Raw genomic sequence first — 17955 nt, forward strand, 5'->3', positions numbered from 1 at the left:
ATAATGTAATATAAATTGAATGAGAAATGCCAAAAATTATCAATACCAGGATCTCCCCTCTAAACTCCTGTTACTGCCCGCCCTGCCTTCTGCTCCATTTCATCATATGTTTTATAACTTTGCCACAGAGTCAGGTGTGCTTCTTGATGGCAGTGCTGTGATTTGTGTATGTTCAGAAGACAATACAGTTGTTTAATTTCAAAAATGTTTTTTTTTTCTTTTTTTTAAACAGAATTATAACTTGGAAGAGAATTATGTGAAAACATAGGCTACAATATTTCATTCTCGAAATCGAAACTGAACATTGGCTCATACAGGGATGGGCAAAATACATGCAAATATGTATCGAAATACAAATACAAAATACTTTGTCAAAAATGTATTTAATTACAAATCTAATTACATTTCCAAAAAAGCATTTAAGTGCAAGATACAAATACAACCAAATATATTTGGTCTCCTTCAAATACTTTTCCAAATACATTCCTCAATATTTGGGTCAGCGACCTCAGGGCACCTGCAACGGGTTTCTGGGTATCTCATTTTAATTTTGCATCGCACACTCGGGAATTAGTGTGCGACGCTCTAGTAACGTAATAGAAATATAATCACAACAGTGTAATCAGCTTGGACGTAATAGGTGACAAAAGTATAGAGCTTCAAGCAGCTTTTTTGTCGATTACATTTTGGTATAGACCAACAAAGAACCGAGACGACCAAGATGCACAGCACTAGCTAGAGAATTTTTTATTGTTGCAACTCGCACCAGCTACGAAACTCTGGACGACCGCACATTTAGAACGTTCCAGGCAAAAATATGGATGGAAATCAGGCTGGAAAGCATCACAAGTTGTCACAGGCACTTATTTAGCCAGTTTGCCTGCGAACGTCAATTTTGTCACTATTCTTGCCCTGGACTAGCACCGTAATCACAATCACTAAACGCTTGTGCTTGATTGAGAGACACTGCATTCGGTGCAGAACATAGTTTTCTTCCTGCTCTGCACACATCTTAGGATGAGCAAAATGAGTCGTGACAATAAATTTGAGGGATGTATTTTCGCCCACAAAATTGTATTTAATTACAATTGTATTTGAAATACCCACGTTTTAGTATTTAAATACACATGTCAAATGCATTATCCAATTTGTAATTAAATGCAAAATACACAAAGTATTTGAAATACGTATTTTAAATACTTGTATTTGAAATACTGCCCATCCCTGATGAAAAATGACATACAATTTTTTTTTGATAAATAAATGTTTAGTTTGTGTTGAAATGACAAATATTAGTCAACAAGACAAATCTGGGCAATGCTTCACCCGTGACGTCAGATCTCTGCAGACCTGCCCCCCAAGCCTGACTTATAAATACACCCCTGGTGTTATAAACAAAAAACTACGGATAATAAATGAAAGGCTGGCTTGGCAGACCAACAAAAGAAAGACGGGCTGTTAGTTGCTGGGGTAACCAAGGCGACTGGTCAGCAAGTTGCGCAGGCCTTGAAGTATTCGGTTTGTGTTCTGGCGTTCCGATGTCGCCTCCTGCATGGCGTCGGTAAGGTCCCTCATGCGGTGCAAGAGCTGGAATGATAGGGGACTTTAATTAACACTGCGCGAGGGTGACCCATGATCCTCGGTGTGGAAAACGGGACACTCGGGTTTGAAAGGTGGAGGGGCAATGCAACAGAAAAATTCCGAGGACACCTAAGCACTTCTTATGAGTTGTGGATGCGAAAGCGTGAATGTAGTTCTTCCGCTCCCTTAGTTTGTCTGCTGTGTACTGGCGTGGACGGCCACGTTTCGCTACTGCCAAAGTTGCGGCCGCCGACGATGTAGATGCCTCAGGCGCTGCGATGTTCCTCGGTGCCTAGAGGAGCAGAAGTGGCTGCAGCCCCCCCCCTCTGGCAACGCCTGACAGGAGAGTGGCGCTGGAGCGCACTTCTGTGTGGGGTGGCATTTCTTGGAACTATGACGCGTGGTGGCCAATGGCTATCTACCGTAAAATATTGAGCATGCGCACCCCCTCGTGTAAGCCCCCCCCCCCCCCCCCCATTTTATGAAAATTTAATATTTGTATGGCCGCCATCTTGAATGTTATTCCCAAACTGAGTAAGGGCACTTTCCCCTCTCCCTATTTTGATTGGATAATCCCTAAATCTTGGGGGGGGCGGGTTCGCTCAGCATTTTACAGTAAGAGTCGTTTCGCTGGGAATTTGTTGCGCGTTTTTTGCAGTTACTGACGCCGCGGGGGAATGGGATAGGAGCCGTTTCGCTGGGAATTTCTTCTAGATTTTGTGCAGTTACAGACGCTGCCAGGAGAAGGGGAATTCCTTGCACATTTTTCGCGGTTACAGACGCTGCCGGCTCCGCTCCATGGGACCAGTTCATGCTTTCGCATTAAAACTTGCTATAGTCGTTTGAGCGTAGAAGTGCTATTGCTCCGAAGTCTGAAAAGTTAGTTCAATCGCCAGTCTCGCCAGTTTTACACAATGTTTCACTGTTGTCTAACATGTCAACTGCTGGGATCGAAGCAAGTGACAGTACGACATATTTATGATGTCGTCGGACAGATTTCCACGACCGATTGCGACATCCGACAGCACTACACGCTGGCTCTTCTGACATAGCTTATTGTCACTGTAGAACCCCTCTCAATGCATGAGACAAAAGCGAGACAATCCTTTCCCACAGAGCTCTCTGCTCGCCGGCGGTTTCCCCCCTCTCCAGTGTTCACTCGCTCAAGGGGGAAGAGTGGAGGGCTTTGTGGGAGGAGCTTGCTCCACTATCTGAAACCTGCAATAGACTAAAGTGTAATCCACTTATAACAATACCACGTATATATTGATCAGTTTGTAGTCCAGGTACAACGATAATTGGTTACAACAATTGCGTTTTCGGGTTTTTTCATTACGGTTATAAGTGAATGGCACTGTATAAGCACAGGGGTCCAAGACACGTTCCGGGTGCCGTTGTGTTGCCGAGTTTGAGCCAATACCTGGCCTTGGAGCTCCCTCTCCTGGGCAGCACTTGCCATTTTCTCTCGGTGCTGGCGTGCACACTGTTCCGCGGTCTGGCGGAGAGCCCGGACGACAGTCTCGAGGGAGGCCTCGTTGTGCCTCGCCCGCTGGGGTGTGGCCCGAGACACTCTTGGCCCCGCATCTGCCGGCAAATGGAGAGCGGGCAACGATTGAGCTGACAGTAGGGTCGCTGCTGACAGCAAAGTCCCAATCTCGGTGGTCCTCAAGAAAGAGCTTACCCTCCGAGGCCGCCGTGTCCCGCTGATCCTGCTCCGGCAGACTCGCAGGTTTCTTCTAGAAGGGGAATTGATCGGTACTGATCAGCACATATGGTCTTGTTTGTACTTTTTGTTCATCGAGAACAACTTTCTACTCGGAGTAAACACTCGTATAATTAGGGTTCTGTGTTCTCTGGCTTTTTCTTTGTATTTAACAGTGTTTTATGAGGTATTTTCTTCAATATATTTGGTGTTATTTGGTTTTGGGCAAAAAGAATCCGTTTATCGAGGTTCATGTGGAAGAAAATAGGACACGGACATGGGATTCCCCAACCTCTGGGGAAAATGCTTGTATATTGTATAATCCCATAATCACCATTATTACACGGCACCGCAGGCCTACATCCCACGTAGCACGAGAACGTTCCGAGAACTTTCCGGGAATGTTCAAAAGACCATAGGCAACATTCTTGGAACGTTGCAGATTTACGTAAGAACATTCGATCAATGTTGTCAGAATGTGGCGCAGGCACTTATCGCTACATTCGGGGAATGTTTTCTGAGGGACATTCTTGGAACGTTTTGAGAGCGACATAGAGCATTACCAGGACATTCAAATATCCTAACAAGGTTCTAAGAATGCTCTCAGAACATCCAAAGGACTTCTGCGACTTTCTTGAAATGTTGTAAATTTATGCAGGGACATCCGTTCGATATCCTCGGAACGTGGAGTGGGTACATCGTTACATTCAGGGAACATTCTCTGAGCACTATTTACAAAGATTCCACAATTACGGCTTGCTCAGGCTACAGCTCCAATGAGCCGCACTACATATATGGATGTGATAAAGCTCCTCACAGGGCAATATTTTTTAATCGAAACGGATGTCTAGAAGGCACAAGCACAAGCTAGCCGCTTTCCCAGCGCACCAGCCCGAGCATGTACTAATGACAGTTCACTCCTACCTGTCACTTGGCAACTTCTTTCATTCAAAATGTGCTGTATGCATAACCGATTACCCACTCAGAGCTTAAGAACAAATGCACATGGCATCCCACATTCAACTGGGAAATAGCTTTTTCGAAGTTTTAAACCCCAGATACTAAATATCTGGTTCATTCAAAACTGCCCCTCTACATATGCAGTGAGTGTTAAGTTTAGGATCAAGTTTTGAAAACCATTGCTTTTCTCCTACACCTTATATTCCTCGGTAGACCCATAAAAACTGATACCTCATGCTAAGTTTCCAGAAACTCCACTGAATTTGCATATTTTTGGCACAAAGTGGCATATAGTGAATGGTGTTTCGAACCACAGGCTGCGTGAGAGCTCCGTAAAGTTGGGTTCACCTGCGAAATTTCTAGGAATGTTCGCAAGCGAACGTTCCAAGAATATTGCGGATATGAATGTTAGAAAAGGCACGTCCCGAGAACATAGTGCATACGAATGCTCGCTAACGAACGTTCCTAGAATGTTGAGCAGCTTGTAGGGAATATTTGCACACGAACGTTCCTGGAACGTTCCGAATGGTGTTTTAACGTTCTTCAACATTCAGAACATCCAGGGAATGTTCGCACAACATTGGGTGCTACTTGGGTACTTCTGAAACTTTGGCATGGTTTGGACCAGACGGCAAAGCCGCCAAACAAAACAAAAAAAAAACACATAATTTTTAAGGGGTACACGTTGTATGTATACGTACAGTGCTAATCGTACTTGTCTATAACGCGCGAGCGTGCGGCTTTCTCCGGGGAGCGCTGTACTGGTGGCATTCGCGGAAACTAAGCTAGTCACGTGGCGCAACATGGAACGGCCCGCTCGAGGGGTGTCCTGCCCACTTTATCAGCTTGATAAGCGATAAAAGTAAAGTGCTTTATGATATATATTTGTTTTTTGATGACGACATCGTTGATACGCCTTCATGCTTTAGTGTGTTTATTGTTCGAGCAATGATGTTTGTAAAAAGCGTGCGAGCAGCCTTCCGCGTTCGCCGCCAGCTGATAGAGTGGGCAGGACGACACACCTCGAGCGGGCCGTTTCATGTTGCGCCACGTGACTAAATTAGTTTCCCGGAAGGCCACCAGTCTAGCGCTCCCCGGAGAAAGCCGCACGCTCGCGCGTTATAGGCTCCTTGCACATGACGTCATTTCCGATACCCTCCAGAGAAGAGGGGGAGAAGGAGCTCCCCTCTTATCAGGACCCTCCTTTGTGCCTTCCGGATTTGCACAGGCGTCGCTATTCTCCTCCCAGAAGATTATAGAAGATTAACCCGTCACTCAAAATTCTTACAAAAGCAGCTTCCCTCTCCTCCTTTTACTTGGTGTGCAAATGTGTGCGATGTGACGTCAATGCAAGGAGCCTATACACCAACTCATGTTTACAAACAAACCGGAGCGCCCGGAGCGCCCCTAGCGGACGCCACCGGCGCCGCGCATGCGCGATGGGGGTGTGGGCAAAAAGCTCGCCGTCGCCCATAAACAAACCATTGAAATGCGATGTTGTCGGCGCCGGTGTGAGTCCCCGCGCTCTTTTTCGCGTTGGAACTGTTGATTCTACGTCCTCCTAACGATGTCTGACTACTTGAGCAGCGTCAGCGAAATTAACGAGGCTCGTTACACCGCAAAACTTCGCGTGAATAATCTGGCATGCGGCGATTCATTCCGCGTGGACGCCGCAGAACGTACGCTAAAGCCTGATTCACATGATGAGATTTCGCTCGCAATTTTCAGTAGCGACGTCGCTCGGACTGCAAAAGCGTGAACCGTAGCTGAGATGGTCGACGTCGATTCTGAAAGTCGCAAGCAGAATCTAACCAAGTGAATCAGGCATAACAAGTCGGTGATGGCCACTGGTAGCAATGATCAACATCTCCTTGTATCTGCTGTTTACGTCGAGCCTGCTTACCTAACCTTCAAACTTAAGTCTTTTAAGGCCTGCACTTAATTCTTATCGCAAGTACCGGGCCCACGTTTGGTCTACGGGCCGGTGTCCTATAAAGAGCAGACGACAAGCAGAAACGTTTGAAAGAGCAGACGACAGTTCGAACGATCAGGCGACCGTTTGAACTTGAAGACGCACTAAACGTAGTCCGCAGGTGGTCCGTACAACTTGACGGTTTTCCGGCGTTCATTTTGGAACCAAACAAATAAATTTGATGGCCAGCAGTATCCGTGAATTTAACCCAAAATGCTTCCCGCCCAAGCAATCGTTGTCCGACGGCGTCTGGTTTTCCCTTTTCACGGCACATATCCGCGTTCTCGGACGAACCGAGCGCATGAAAACTGACCTTCAAACCTTTCTCGACTCTCTTGGTACAGCCCCAGTCGCAGCATCTTGACGACAAGGCAGGTTTTTGTCTGGTTCCTTTCAAAACAACGCAGGAATACACGTCTCAAATGGGCACTTCCGCCCACAGCCCCAGACCGGAAGTGCGTCCGACGCGCCACCACCGCGCCGTGACGAGTATGATTAGCACTGTACCTGTTGGTCGTCTTCGTCCTTGTAGGTGCGGCAGCGAAAGCCCGTCGGGGTCCTGTACGCCGAATCGTCGCCCACTAGCGTCAATATCCAGGCGTGGGACGAAGATAGCGGGCGCACACGGGCGCGTCCGCCTGGTCCGCCACTCGCTTGCCTGCGGACACAAGGCACAATCAACGACGTCGGTTCACACCCTGATCAGACAACAACAGATTACCTATATTCTTCCGCGAGCTGTTCAGCTTTCCGCTGCGCCTTCATGACGCGCCGGGACCACGCAGCCATCCAACCTCGGAAAGTGTTGGTCGGGGGGCCCAGCGCGTTTAGGCACTCGGTCAGCTCATGCCAGAGTCGCACTTTTTCGTCGCTGCTCAGGCGCATGGTGAGGTCCGTGGGGTCGCGCGCGAGGCGCGGGTTTTCGTTCATAAAGTTAAAAACCACGTTCTTTTGAGCACGAGTTAGCCGCGTCGCGCGTCTGCCTTGCTGCGCCATGATGTTCGAAAGAAGCGCCTTGCAAGAGTCCGCACAACGTTGTTGACGTTGTGACGTTGTTTTGTTCAAAAAACCTTTTTCGACTTTTAAACGTTGGTAGTACTCAGCAAAAGTATGTTTGTTTAAAACACGCACATACGCTGGGTTATTTTGTTTAGAAGATTACTTTAAATAGAAATGATTTTTTGCATGAGATTGACCGTCGCCTCGTTGCAAGGTGCGTCGCCGCGCCGGAGTTTGCCTCTCCGGCGGGGGGAGTTGCGCCGCATTCATCGCCGAAAGGCCAGGAAAGGAGATTGGGAGTGTCTACATCCACGCGCGGGGATGTAGCCACGTCGGGAGGAGATGAGGCTCCATCCACGCAATACGTCACTTCCGGCGCACTACGATTTACTTCCGGTCTAGCCTCACATTGTTTTTCCATCTCCTCGGCGGCCATTGCACCTTGCGTTCCTGCCGTGCGCGGACTACTGTCTACTGTGCCTGCCTGGTCTTCCGCAAGCGGATTTGACTTTCTCTGAAGCTTTTCTTTTTTATTCCTGTTTTCTCGGACAAGGAGTTTGACCGTTTGAGTATCGTATCAGCACGGTCGCGCTTCTGATCTGCCTCAAGTTTTGGTTGCCGGGGATTCGACGGTGAAATACTTGGCCTAGTATTTCCCATAGAATAACCGGGTGGCTGTCAAAGTGCGGGCGTTTAGTGGCATTAGGATCGAGACTTTGCTTTCCAAGGTGTCTGACGCCCTGCTCGATTTTGGCACAAACAACACCAGCGTTTGCGCCAGCGCGTAAGTTGACAAGTATCGTCGGCTGGCCGCTCAGATCTTGGAACGCAGTCCGACCATGCAGATCCCCTTTTCTTCCGTCCTTCCGAGGCGGGAGAACAGGTTCTCTTCGATGGAGTGTCAGCGTAGCCAAGAGTGCCGAGATCCAGGCGTTGAATGATCGGCACAGAGACGTGAACTGGCTCCTGCAGGCGTTTTGCCGCAAGAAGGGCTTCACTTTCATCGCTGATCTCGTGGACGAGTGGCATTTGTGCATCGGCTACTGTTTTATTTCTCATGGAATAAACTTTTTCTGTAATCTTTTACCCAGTTTTCTCGATTGCATTCTCTCAGTATGTTTGTTATTAATGGGACTAATGCATGTTTTCCCTTTTCTCACAATCTTTGTGTTATTGCGAGCGTGCGCGCAAGTCAAGAACGCATGGAGCGGTGAGCACTAACTTGTCCCCTTTGATACACATAAGCTCACATTAAAACACTTCGAACCAAGCCAACCACACACACAACGAAGCTACTCCGCCTCGCCTCAGCAGCGACGCACACATGGGCGAAGGCCCCAGAGGCCCAGAGGCCGCACCCGCACGGCCCGCACGCACGGATGGCACCGTTTGATGGCACGCACGCCGCCCTCCTGGACAACATAACTATAAAGATATATATTGGTACTATTTTTATGATGTATGATATTTGCTACTATTCTTAGAAAACAGTAAACAATTGATGAATTGTCTAAAACTTTCTAAGGTCACGTGACATATTAACTTTTAAAAGAACAATGAAATGTAACCTCTTTATTTTTATATCCTATATTTACTTATAAAAAGCATAATATGTACATTAAAACAAATTATCTCCTTATTTTATAAGTCACGTGACCTTTTGCGTGGATGGAGCCTTATCTCCTCCCGACTTGGCTACGTCCCCGCGCGTGGATGTAGCCTCGGCCAAGGAGATTACCAACGCTTTCGGCGGGAAACTCAAATTCCACTTGTAGAGCGATCCAAAACCACTCGATGCTCACGCGTTTGGAGCAGCGAATGCTAGCTCGCGTTTGCACGTGCATAAAGATACCAAGAAAAAAGCGCCCCCTAACCGCTCCAATCTACCCGCGGAATTCGCCCATCAGAGTGCTGCTTTCCGTACACTAAGTGCGCTTTCAAAATCATTTGGTATTTATTTGTGTCGTGTCGCAAGGTGTGTAAAGAGGACCTGGAGCTGAAATATAGAGTAACTAATACCACCTTCACAGAACTCATCTCTGTTACGTCACGGCGCGGTGGTGGCGCGTCGGACGCACTTTCGGTCCGGGGCTGTGGGCGGAAGTGCCCATCCGAGACGTGTATTCCTGCGTTTTTTTTTTTTAAAGGAACCAGACAAAAACCTGCCTTCTCGTCAATATGTCGCGACTCGGTCTGTACCAAAAGAGTCGAGAAAGGTTTGAAGGTCAGTTTTCATGCGCTCGGTTCGTCCGAGTACGTGGATATGTGCCGTGAAAAGGGAAAACCAGACGACCGTCGGACCACGATTGCTTGGGCGGGAAGCATTTTGGGTTGAATTCACGGATACTTCTGGCCATCAAATGTATTTGTTTTGTTCCAAAATGAACGCCGGAAGTCCGTCAAGTTGTACGGACCACCTGCGGACTACGTTCAGTGCGTCTTCAAGTTCAAACGGTCGCCTGATCGTTCCAACTGTCGTCTGCTCTTTCAAACGTTTCTGCTTGTCGTCTGCTCTTTTAGAGGACACCGGCCCGTAGACCAAACGTGGGCCCGGTACTTGCGATAAGAAGTAAATGGAGGCCTCAAAAGACTTAAGTTTGAAGGTTGGTAAGCAGGCTCGACGTAAACAGGAGATACAAGGAGATGTTGATCACTGTTATACCAGTGGCCATCACCGACTATGCCTGATTCACTTGGTTAGATTCTGCTTGCGATTTTCAGTATCGACGTCGACCATCTCAGCTACGGTTCACGCTTTTGCAGTCCGAGCGACGTTGCTACTGAAAATTGCGAGCGAAATCTCATCATGTGAGTCAGGCTTTAGCGTGCATTCTGCGGCGTCCACGCGGAATGAATCGCCGCATGTCAAATTATTCACGCGAAGTTTTGCGGTGTAGCGAGCCTCGTTAATTTCGCTGATGCCGCTCAAGTAGTCAGACATCGTTAGGAGGACGTAGAATCAACAATTCCAACGCGAAAAAGAGTGCGGGGACCCACACCGACGCCGACAACATCGCATTTCAATGGTTTGTTTATGGGCGACGGCGAGCGTCTTGCCCACACCCCCATCGCGCATGCGCGGCGCCGGTGGCGTCCGCTAGGGGCGCTCCGGGCGCTCCGATTTGTTTGTAAACATGAGTTGGTGTATTGGGAAGTACAGGGTGTCACAAAAGAAAATTTACACGGTCTTTTTTACCGCAAAAATAAATTAGGCATCACCGAACGCTCATTCTCCGCCCTAAGGTAGAGCTAGAGGTCCCAACCAGATGCCAAACTTTCAGCCCGATCCGATAACTTAATAAAAAGTTATAAGTGATTTTCTGAAAATTTCAAAGGGAAAATGGAGCCCATTTTTGCCCGTTTTCGGTTTCTGGTGCCATACAGCCCCATGTGTTTGAAAACTCCGTCGGCCGCCATTTTTCCATTGAAATTTTCAGAAAATCAATTATACCTTTGATTAAGTTATCGGATCGGGCTGAAACTTCGGCATCTGGTTGAGACCTCTAGTGCTACCTTTGGGCGGAGAATGAGCGCTCGGCGATGCCTAGTTTATTTTTGCGGTAAAAAAGACCGTGTAAATTTTCTTTTGTGACACCCTGTACTTTAATTACATTGTACTTTAAGTACTACTTCAAGTATAGGTTTAGAAAATATGTACTTTACTTGAACTACATTTTCTAAGGATGTAATTGTACTTTACTTAAACTTTTTTTTCTGATAATTTTTGAGAAAAGTACAATGCCGATTTCCAGTGTGGGATACTGACATGGTATTTATGCTCGCCAAGGTGTTTATTTGCACATCACATATAAGAGGCCAACTACCCAGGACACAATCTGCGGCTCGAAATTCGTTTTCTTTCCGCCCGAAAACCGCCGATCGAGAACTGGTCGGTTTGAGTCGTGCTCACTCTCTTCTCCGTGGTCGCGTGCCGTTTTCTATTCTTCAGACTATGAGTGTCGCGAACTTTTGTCGAACCGGATTTTTAGGTCGAAGTTTCGAGGTTCGACTGGGTCGACGATCCTTCGAACTTTTAGCGAGAATCGACCGGTTCGACTTTGTGGGCAGTGCTGTCAGACCTTAATACAAACATGTCTAGGTATGAAAAAAAAAAAAAAAAAATTATGCGAGCGGTTATTTAAATTTTTGGTACAGTTGCAATTAAAAAAATAATTATAATCACTGAAGAAGTTAATAACTTCTTGTACTGCATTTAACTGAAATCCCTTAGGCCCGCTTCAGACGGTGCAATTTCGCCCAGCAACTTGACGTCGCAACACCAGCAACACGGGCCGCCCGCGTTCACACGCAGCAACCGAATTGCTACGACTTGCCATCATCATATTGAAATTTGATTTTTCTTGCACTATTTAGACGCACAGCTACGCGCTATAAACGTTTTATTATATCTTTGAATGGCGTTGGAAAATACTAACTCATCTTTCTTAAAAGGTTTATTTCCAAAAACGATCCATTTCAAGCCAGAATTAAGTCTTTAGCTGTCATTATCACCACCACAGGGTTGTCACGTGAAAATATCGCGTCCCTGATTGGCTGCCGCCGCTTCAAACGTCTCCGAGTTGTTCGAGTTGCTCGTCCATTTCGAGCCGGACCCGACCTCAGCAATTCGTGTCGATCTAGGGAAAGCTAGGGCGGGCCTGCCGCCTTAGCCATCACCATCCAATCCGAAGTTCGACTGCTATGGCCAACGTGCATAGCAGTCGAACCTGAATCAAACCTTTGTCAAACTTTTCACAAGAAGTCCAAAAAAGTCGAACCTGGTCGAACTTAAATCTCGACCGGTTCGCGACACCCCTAGTTTAGACGCAACCACCAAAGATAATCAAAGTCGTGGGTCATCAAGGCACACAGTCACTACTAAAAATGGACAAAGAATATGATACCCATTTTTACAGCGGAGCTGTTAAGGGCTAGTTTCCCCAGGTTTGTGTCTGTCATCAAATAAATGTCGACACAAAACTCTGGACAGCTACCGCCATCTATGAGCGACGGTGGCAACCAGACAACCTGCTTGCCATTTGTCTGGTTGCCGCCGTCGCTCATAGATGGCGGCAACCTTTTCACTCTGGTTTTCAGCAGAGTGGAAAGGTACAGGCCAAAATTGGAACTGCAGGAGTGCACTGGATGGTGGAAATAAATACAAATTATAGGAATGCGGCGAAAAGGTTTTGGGAGCACATTAAAGCACAGGGGAGAAAGACAGACAGTTTCCAACACTAACTGGCCACACAGGAGGGGAGAAGAGTAGATGGGGAAGAGGCACGTGAATATATTAGGCAGAAAATCGAAGAGGTTTTTTCCCAGCTCTAGCAGAGGGAGACAGTGCATAGCACGGTTAGCAGCAGTGTTGAGGAGGAACACAATTGTGTAACGATTTAGACGACTACAAAAGAATGGGACAACGCAGAAAGTAAGGTTCCAGCAGGTACAGCGACAAGTCCAGACAACATACCCATGGAACTCATAAAGACACTATAGTAAGTTACAGGTGAAGAAGGTAGCGGCAAATGCCCCTCAAAAAGATTCATATATCCCTCCGCTTCCTCCGCGTCCCATCGTTTCCGTGACGTCACGGCCAACGCGGGAGGAGGGTCTTGCCTTCCAGCAAATACTTGCCTTATCGTCCCACTTTGACTTGACGTTGTGGAAGCCATGAGAGGGAGATTAGAGTTTTCCCCCTCCGATGGATACAAATACGACTTTCGGGGGTTAGGTTCCCTCTCCGATTGATACAAAGGCTGCTTTCAGGAGCTCGGTTCCCTCTCCGATGAATACAAAGGTCGCTTTCTTAAAAAGTGGGGGTCGGAGACAAGTTGGGCACCACTCTGGAGCCAATATCTATCCATTGAAGCGGAACAAGGGGCGTTTCCAGTGAACTATTTCGGCTCCGGAGGGATCTGAAACGGGCGCATCACACTCGTGGGAGGAGCTTCTCCTACCTTCTTGACCTTTCCAGCGGCAGTCTCGAACGAAGCGATTTACAGCGCGCGTCCCTGGTTTTGAGAGAGTACGTCAGCAGTGCCGGATTAAGGCATTTGGGGGCCCTGGGCTGAGGCTGTTATGAGGCCTCTAGCTATGACAATGGTGGTGGTGGTGATGATGGTGGTGGTGGAGGTAACGATGACGACGGGAATATGTATATTTTTCAACCTGTTAAATCTAGGTATGTTTCATCGTATGATTATTGTCGAGCCTTGTTCAGATCCGTAGATTCAATGGAATTCAAGTTTTCCTTGCTGGCATTGAGGCGGATGCGATTGTTTAGAAGCTACTTCGCAAATAATCAACCGCTCTAGCAATTTACATTACAGTAATTTTGAGGTACAAAAATGAAATCAAATAAAAGTTCCGGTAAATATTAGGATTTGTCGTTCACAACCAGCAACTTAACCACAAAAAAAACAACAAAAAAACGCTAAATTGTTTTTTTTTTTTAATGTTGACTCCGTTCATGAATTTGTTAACTAGAATTAGAATTAGAGCTAGATTTATAGAGCAGATGCCCGGGCCAGTTTATACAAATTGGTCACGATGTCGACTTGTAGCACAGGTGACCCTCTTGCTAACGTGTCGAGTGACACCATTAATCATACATGAATCGAGTTATGCAGCGACCGAAAAGGTACCTGCAAAATTCCCTTTCTAATTTCGCTTCCCCTAAATGGCATGCCTCGCAAATCGACAACTGCCACGAAAATCTAGAGCCCTTATTTTTGTAATTGTTCCAAATTATTGGAAGTGTTTTAACTTCTAACTAGACCTCTGTTTATTAATTACTGGTGTGAACAGTCAAGGAAGTGACATAGGCAAGAAAGAAATTTCGTTGGTTGAAGCAGTCTATCGGGAACAAACTACTTGGTAAACGCTCTTCTAATAACTGAACCCTCGTTTCGCAAACAAACACAGACATAGACCGCTGTCGTTCGGGCACATTTGCATTTAAAGAATTTATCATGAGAATCGAGAAGATGTTTTCTTTTTGTATCTACACGCTGTCTTTTTGAATGGGGAAAATGTTTCGCATCAGATTTAGTACTAATCTTGTTCTTTTCAAATGTTCTTTCAATTTAGACCTCGGCGACCATTTTGTTCTGTGACTCAACGTTAAAAAATAAGAGGTTATACCTCAGAGGTTGGTGATACCCATGGGCGTACCAACCGGGGGGGGGGGGGGGGGGGGGGGGGGGGGGGAGGGGGACGCTTGCTTCCCCCCCCTCCCCCCCAGCTCTCAGAGTGGGGGGCAAGGCATGTGTTTTGCCCCCCCCCCCCCCCTGAAACGGCCGCCACTGGGCAGGGCAAACACTGGCCGGCAGCGCCCAAGGAATACCAAGTTCACCGCCCCCCGACCCGCACGGGCATATTTTTAACGCGCTCACGCCGGATTGGCTGGTTCGTGGAGATAGGCGCTGCCGCCGTGAACATAGGCAGCGGATACAATGCGAGTTCCCGAAGCGGTAGCGTAACTTAGTGGTAAGATGTCTGCCTCATACGTATCAGACCTGGGTTCTATCCATGGTGTGGGCTTACTTATTTTATTTTTTTCCCTCGAACATCTTGTTTTGTCGAGGCATTTGGCGATATTACGACATTTGTTTTTTACAATTAACACTGAGAAAAACGAATGTCGACGAAACGTCGCTGAACTAAATCGTATGGGACTCTATGGAAGTGCGTGGGGGACAGCGGGGCTCGGGTTGTCGACTGGACGCCGCAAAGAGTACGGGGGAGGGGGGGGGGGGGGGGGGGCTAAGTGGGTTAATAGTTTTGTAATTAGCAGCCACGCACTGGTCGCCGCGAAGCTGAGTGAACGCAGGCGCGGGGGTGGGTTAACGCGCTTCGAGTGATACACGCGCCGTCCGAATCCGAAATTTAAGTTCCCGCGCGTTGCCGAGCAGCCAATCCGGCGTGAGCCTCGTTGCCAGGCTGTCTATCGCCTCCGCCGTAAAAGGAGCCAGTGACCAAAGCGCCCGGTGCGTATAGACCAGGGGTGGCCAGGCTGACCCGGCCTAACAGCCGCAAACGAAACCACAAAACTTCCAAGAGCCGCGGTGGGGGGGGGGGGGGGGGGGGGGGGGGGGGGACCATTTTAAATTTTGTTTAGAGTCTGACTGTACGTATGAGTGCACAAGTCTGTACGATAGTGCAGCCTTGTGCACTTATACGTAATAAAGTAGCCAAACCGAGGGCCATACTTTATACTGCCTGAAACCCCTTCTTTTTTTCCTGGGGAAACGCGGAAAGGGGCCGAGGGGGGGGGGGGGGGGGGGGGCCTTACGAGGGATCCGCGAGCCGCACTTGGACCAGCAAAGAGCCGCATGCGGCTCGCGAGCCGCGGTTTGGCCACCCCTGGTATAGACCTTTCCAGCGGCAGTCTCGAACGAAGCGATTTACAGCGCGTGTCCCTGGTTTTGAGAGTGTACGTCAGTGTTGCCCCACTGCGCTGAGCTGTGGAGTTTCCCGTCAATGGGCTGTGGCAGCCTGCGTTGGCGCAATTCCGGACGCTGGTGGCGGCTGAATTGCCGCGTTTTCTTTTTTATCTTGTGTTCTGTGACGAGCATAATTTATAGAGGTCTTTAGGAAAGCAGTGCTCTATTTTTGGGAACAAAAACAAAGAAATGAAAGCTGTTTTGGTGAGTCCGTGCGCGACAGAACAAATGCAACTGGAATGTTTGTTTCATTTTATGTTCATTGTTTTACGGCACCGTACACTCAGCCGTCTCAATCTATAAAGGTCAACATATTTCACCACACAGGATATTCGTATTGCATGGATATTTCCCGCCCACAACATGAAATTCAATGAGTCATCAATCGAACAAAAAATATATTGTACGTACCCCTCGGTGCCACGTTATCCGAACAGGATTTGAGAAAGGTCTCAAATAACACAGCATATCCAATATACAGTGTCGACGATAGTCACTTCAAGACGATCGGACGGAATCCGGCGTGTTTTGGGGAACATGTAGAAGAGAGCTCCTTTTTTGCACAGCTTCATTAGCCCCGAGAAGTTCGCGTGGCGCCCCCTTACGGCAAACCGGGGTGACGTCACGGCGAGGAGAGAATTTTTCCCCGACTCGCACCGCTCGCCCTGTGGAGGCTGTGACGACGCTAGCTGTCGGCGCGCTCCTTTCTATTTCATTTTTTTTGTGTGTTTTTCGTAGGAAGTGTAAATTTTTATATGTGCCTTTATTGAGGTATGGCCTGTAGCTACAGGCGAAACTTCGACCAACATTTTAAGCATGGTTGACAGGGCAGGCAACGCATGAACCGGAGCTGGTATATGAAAATAAAGAACTACGGCCACAACTGTAGGAGCATCACTATGGATTTACATCTCGCACAATAAATGCTGCTGATGGTCTGAATGAATCGGCAGGTTATGTATACTATTTTTTTTTTGTATCTCTGTCTTTAAACAAGATCGCCGAAGCAGAAAAGCTGCATGCTGCTCGAGCAACATGCTAAATACAGTCTGGGCCATGGGGAGAGAATCACAAGTAAGACAGCCCAAGTGTAGGGGCAAAGTAAAAAAGCAAGGAACATTTATTATATACATTGCTCGCATTTGACCTTTGCTGGATTCGGATAGTATTTCAATGGACTACACGGGTGGTATCTGTGCATTTGTTTATATCAACCCTCAAGTAATGTATAACAAACGTAAGCGAAGGTGTCTAGATCGTTATTAGTCCCTTAAGCCCTAAAATTGAGATTTTACTTAAATCGAATTGTCCTGAAGCTAAAATACCAGAAACTTTTTTTCACGCAGACTGTCGCCCTTCACAGGATCCACATTTTCTGCTACTAGTGCTGCATCCACCACTGGACAAACGTTCGAATGCTTGCTTTTACTCCTGTTTTCCTCTGTTGTCAGAGAATCCAACTGTAGGGAGTTTGGAGGCTGAGGAAGCTTTTGGAGACCTGTCGCAGTGTCCCTTTTAATTGGAAATGACAATTCAGACTAAACGGTGTATTTTTCGAATACCCAAGGCTGAAATAAAAATGTCAGGAAAAAGTATAAACATTCCAAATTACGGCACTATTGCTGTGCATATTTTGGGCAGTTCAATATAATATCATACAGGCAACTGGAGGCAATTCGGCCGTCTTTGCTGCTTCCATGCAAACTAATTTTTAATAATTGTGCCATCTTCTAAGAAATAAGCCTGCATACATGTATAAACTATATAATCAATTAACGAAGAAGCTACATTTATGTAAAACAACCCTGTTCCACGAGCACTTCAAAGATAATCAGACACAGGGCCTTTAAAATATCTGCGAACCAGCGCATGCAGAGTGGCAGCGCAAAGTCGGCGTCGCGAGCTAATTTGCCGACCACCCAAAGGCCCATGATATAAATGCCACTTCAAATGCCTTGAAAACGGTATGCAATATCGTCCTAAATAATGAACATGCAAGGAACAGAATTCCAGCGTCTGAAACACTTGCGCCACCGCTTCACCGATCCCTCGCAAAATTTCCTTGTGTCGTGTGGACGGACGGGGAGGTTCATCGGCGGAGTTGCCTCCACCGATAGCTTTTGGGATTTTTAGCCCAATTTTAAAGGTAAAAGGAACAAGCAGGCTTATAAAATGTACGGAAGCACGTTAATATCGGCCTAACTCGACGTCTTGTACGCCGGGTAAACGAGGTCGAGCGCCTCGAAGAGCTTGCGGCACACAATGCATGATGATGGCCGACATTATCGTGACAG

General features: G+C 47.3%; 1 protein-coding gene across 1 annotated transcript; it reads right to left on the minus strand.

Moving 5' to 3' along the window:
• Positions 1-1231: 1231 nt before the first annotated feature.
• LOC121047488 lies at positions 1232-7225 on the minus strand. Its single transcript, XM_040502739.2, has 5 exons — positions 6937-7225; positions 6723-6873; positions 3263-3317; positions 3002-3165; positions 1232-1587 (listed from the first exon to the last, which is right to left on the minus strand). Exons 1-5 carry the CDS (start codon positions 7209-7211, stop codon positions 1459-1461), a joined length of 774 nt encoding a protein of 257 aa, XP_040358673.2. The 5' UTR covers positions 7212-7225; the 3' UTR covers positions 1232-1458.
• Positions 7226-17955: the final 10730 nt, after the last annotated feature.

The sequence above is a fragment of the Ixodes scapularis genome, unplaced genomic scaffold, assembly GCF_016920785.2.
Source record: "Ixodes scapularis isolate PalLabHiFi unplaced genomic scaffold, ASM1692078v2 PGA_scaffold2__306_contigs__length_199485367, whole genome shotgun sequence".
NCBI classification, from domain to species: domain Eukaryota; kingdom Metazoa; phylum Arthropoda; class Arachnida; order Ixodida; family Ixodidae; genus Ixodes; species Ixodes scapularis.

Excerpts from the sequence above, each read along its gene's own strand:
- LOC121047488 (XM_040502739.2), bottom strand. The coding sequence starts at position 7,211 with ATGGCGCAGCAAGGCAGACGCGCGACGCGGCTAACTCGTGCTCAAAAG. Across the intron at positions 6,874-6,936 it reads CAGCTCGCGGAAGAATATAG|GCAAGCGAGTGGCGGACCAG; the intron begins GTAATCTGTTGT and ends TTGTGTCCGCAG. Across the intron at positions 3,318-6,722 it reads AGGACGAAGACGACCAACAG|AAGAAACCTGCGAGTCTGCC; the intron begins GTACAGTGCTAA and ends TTCCCCTTCTAG.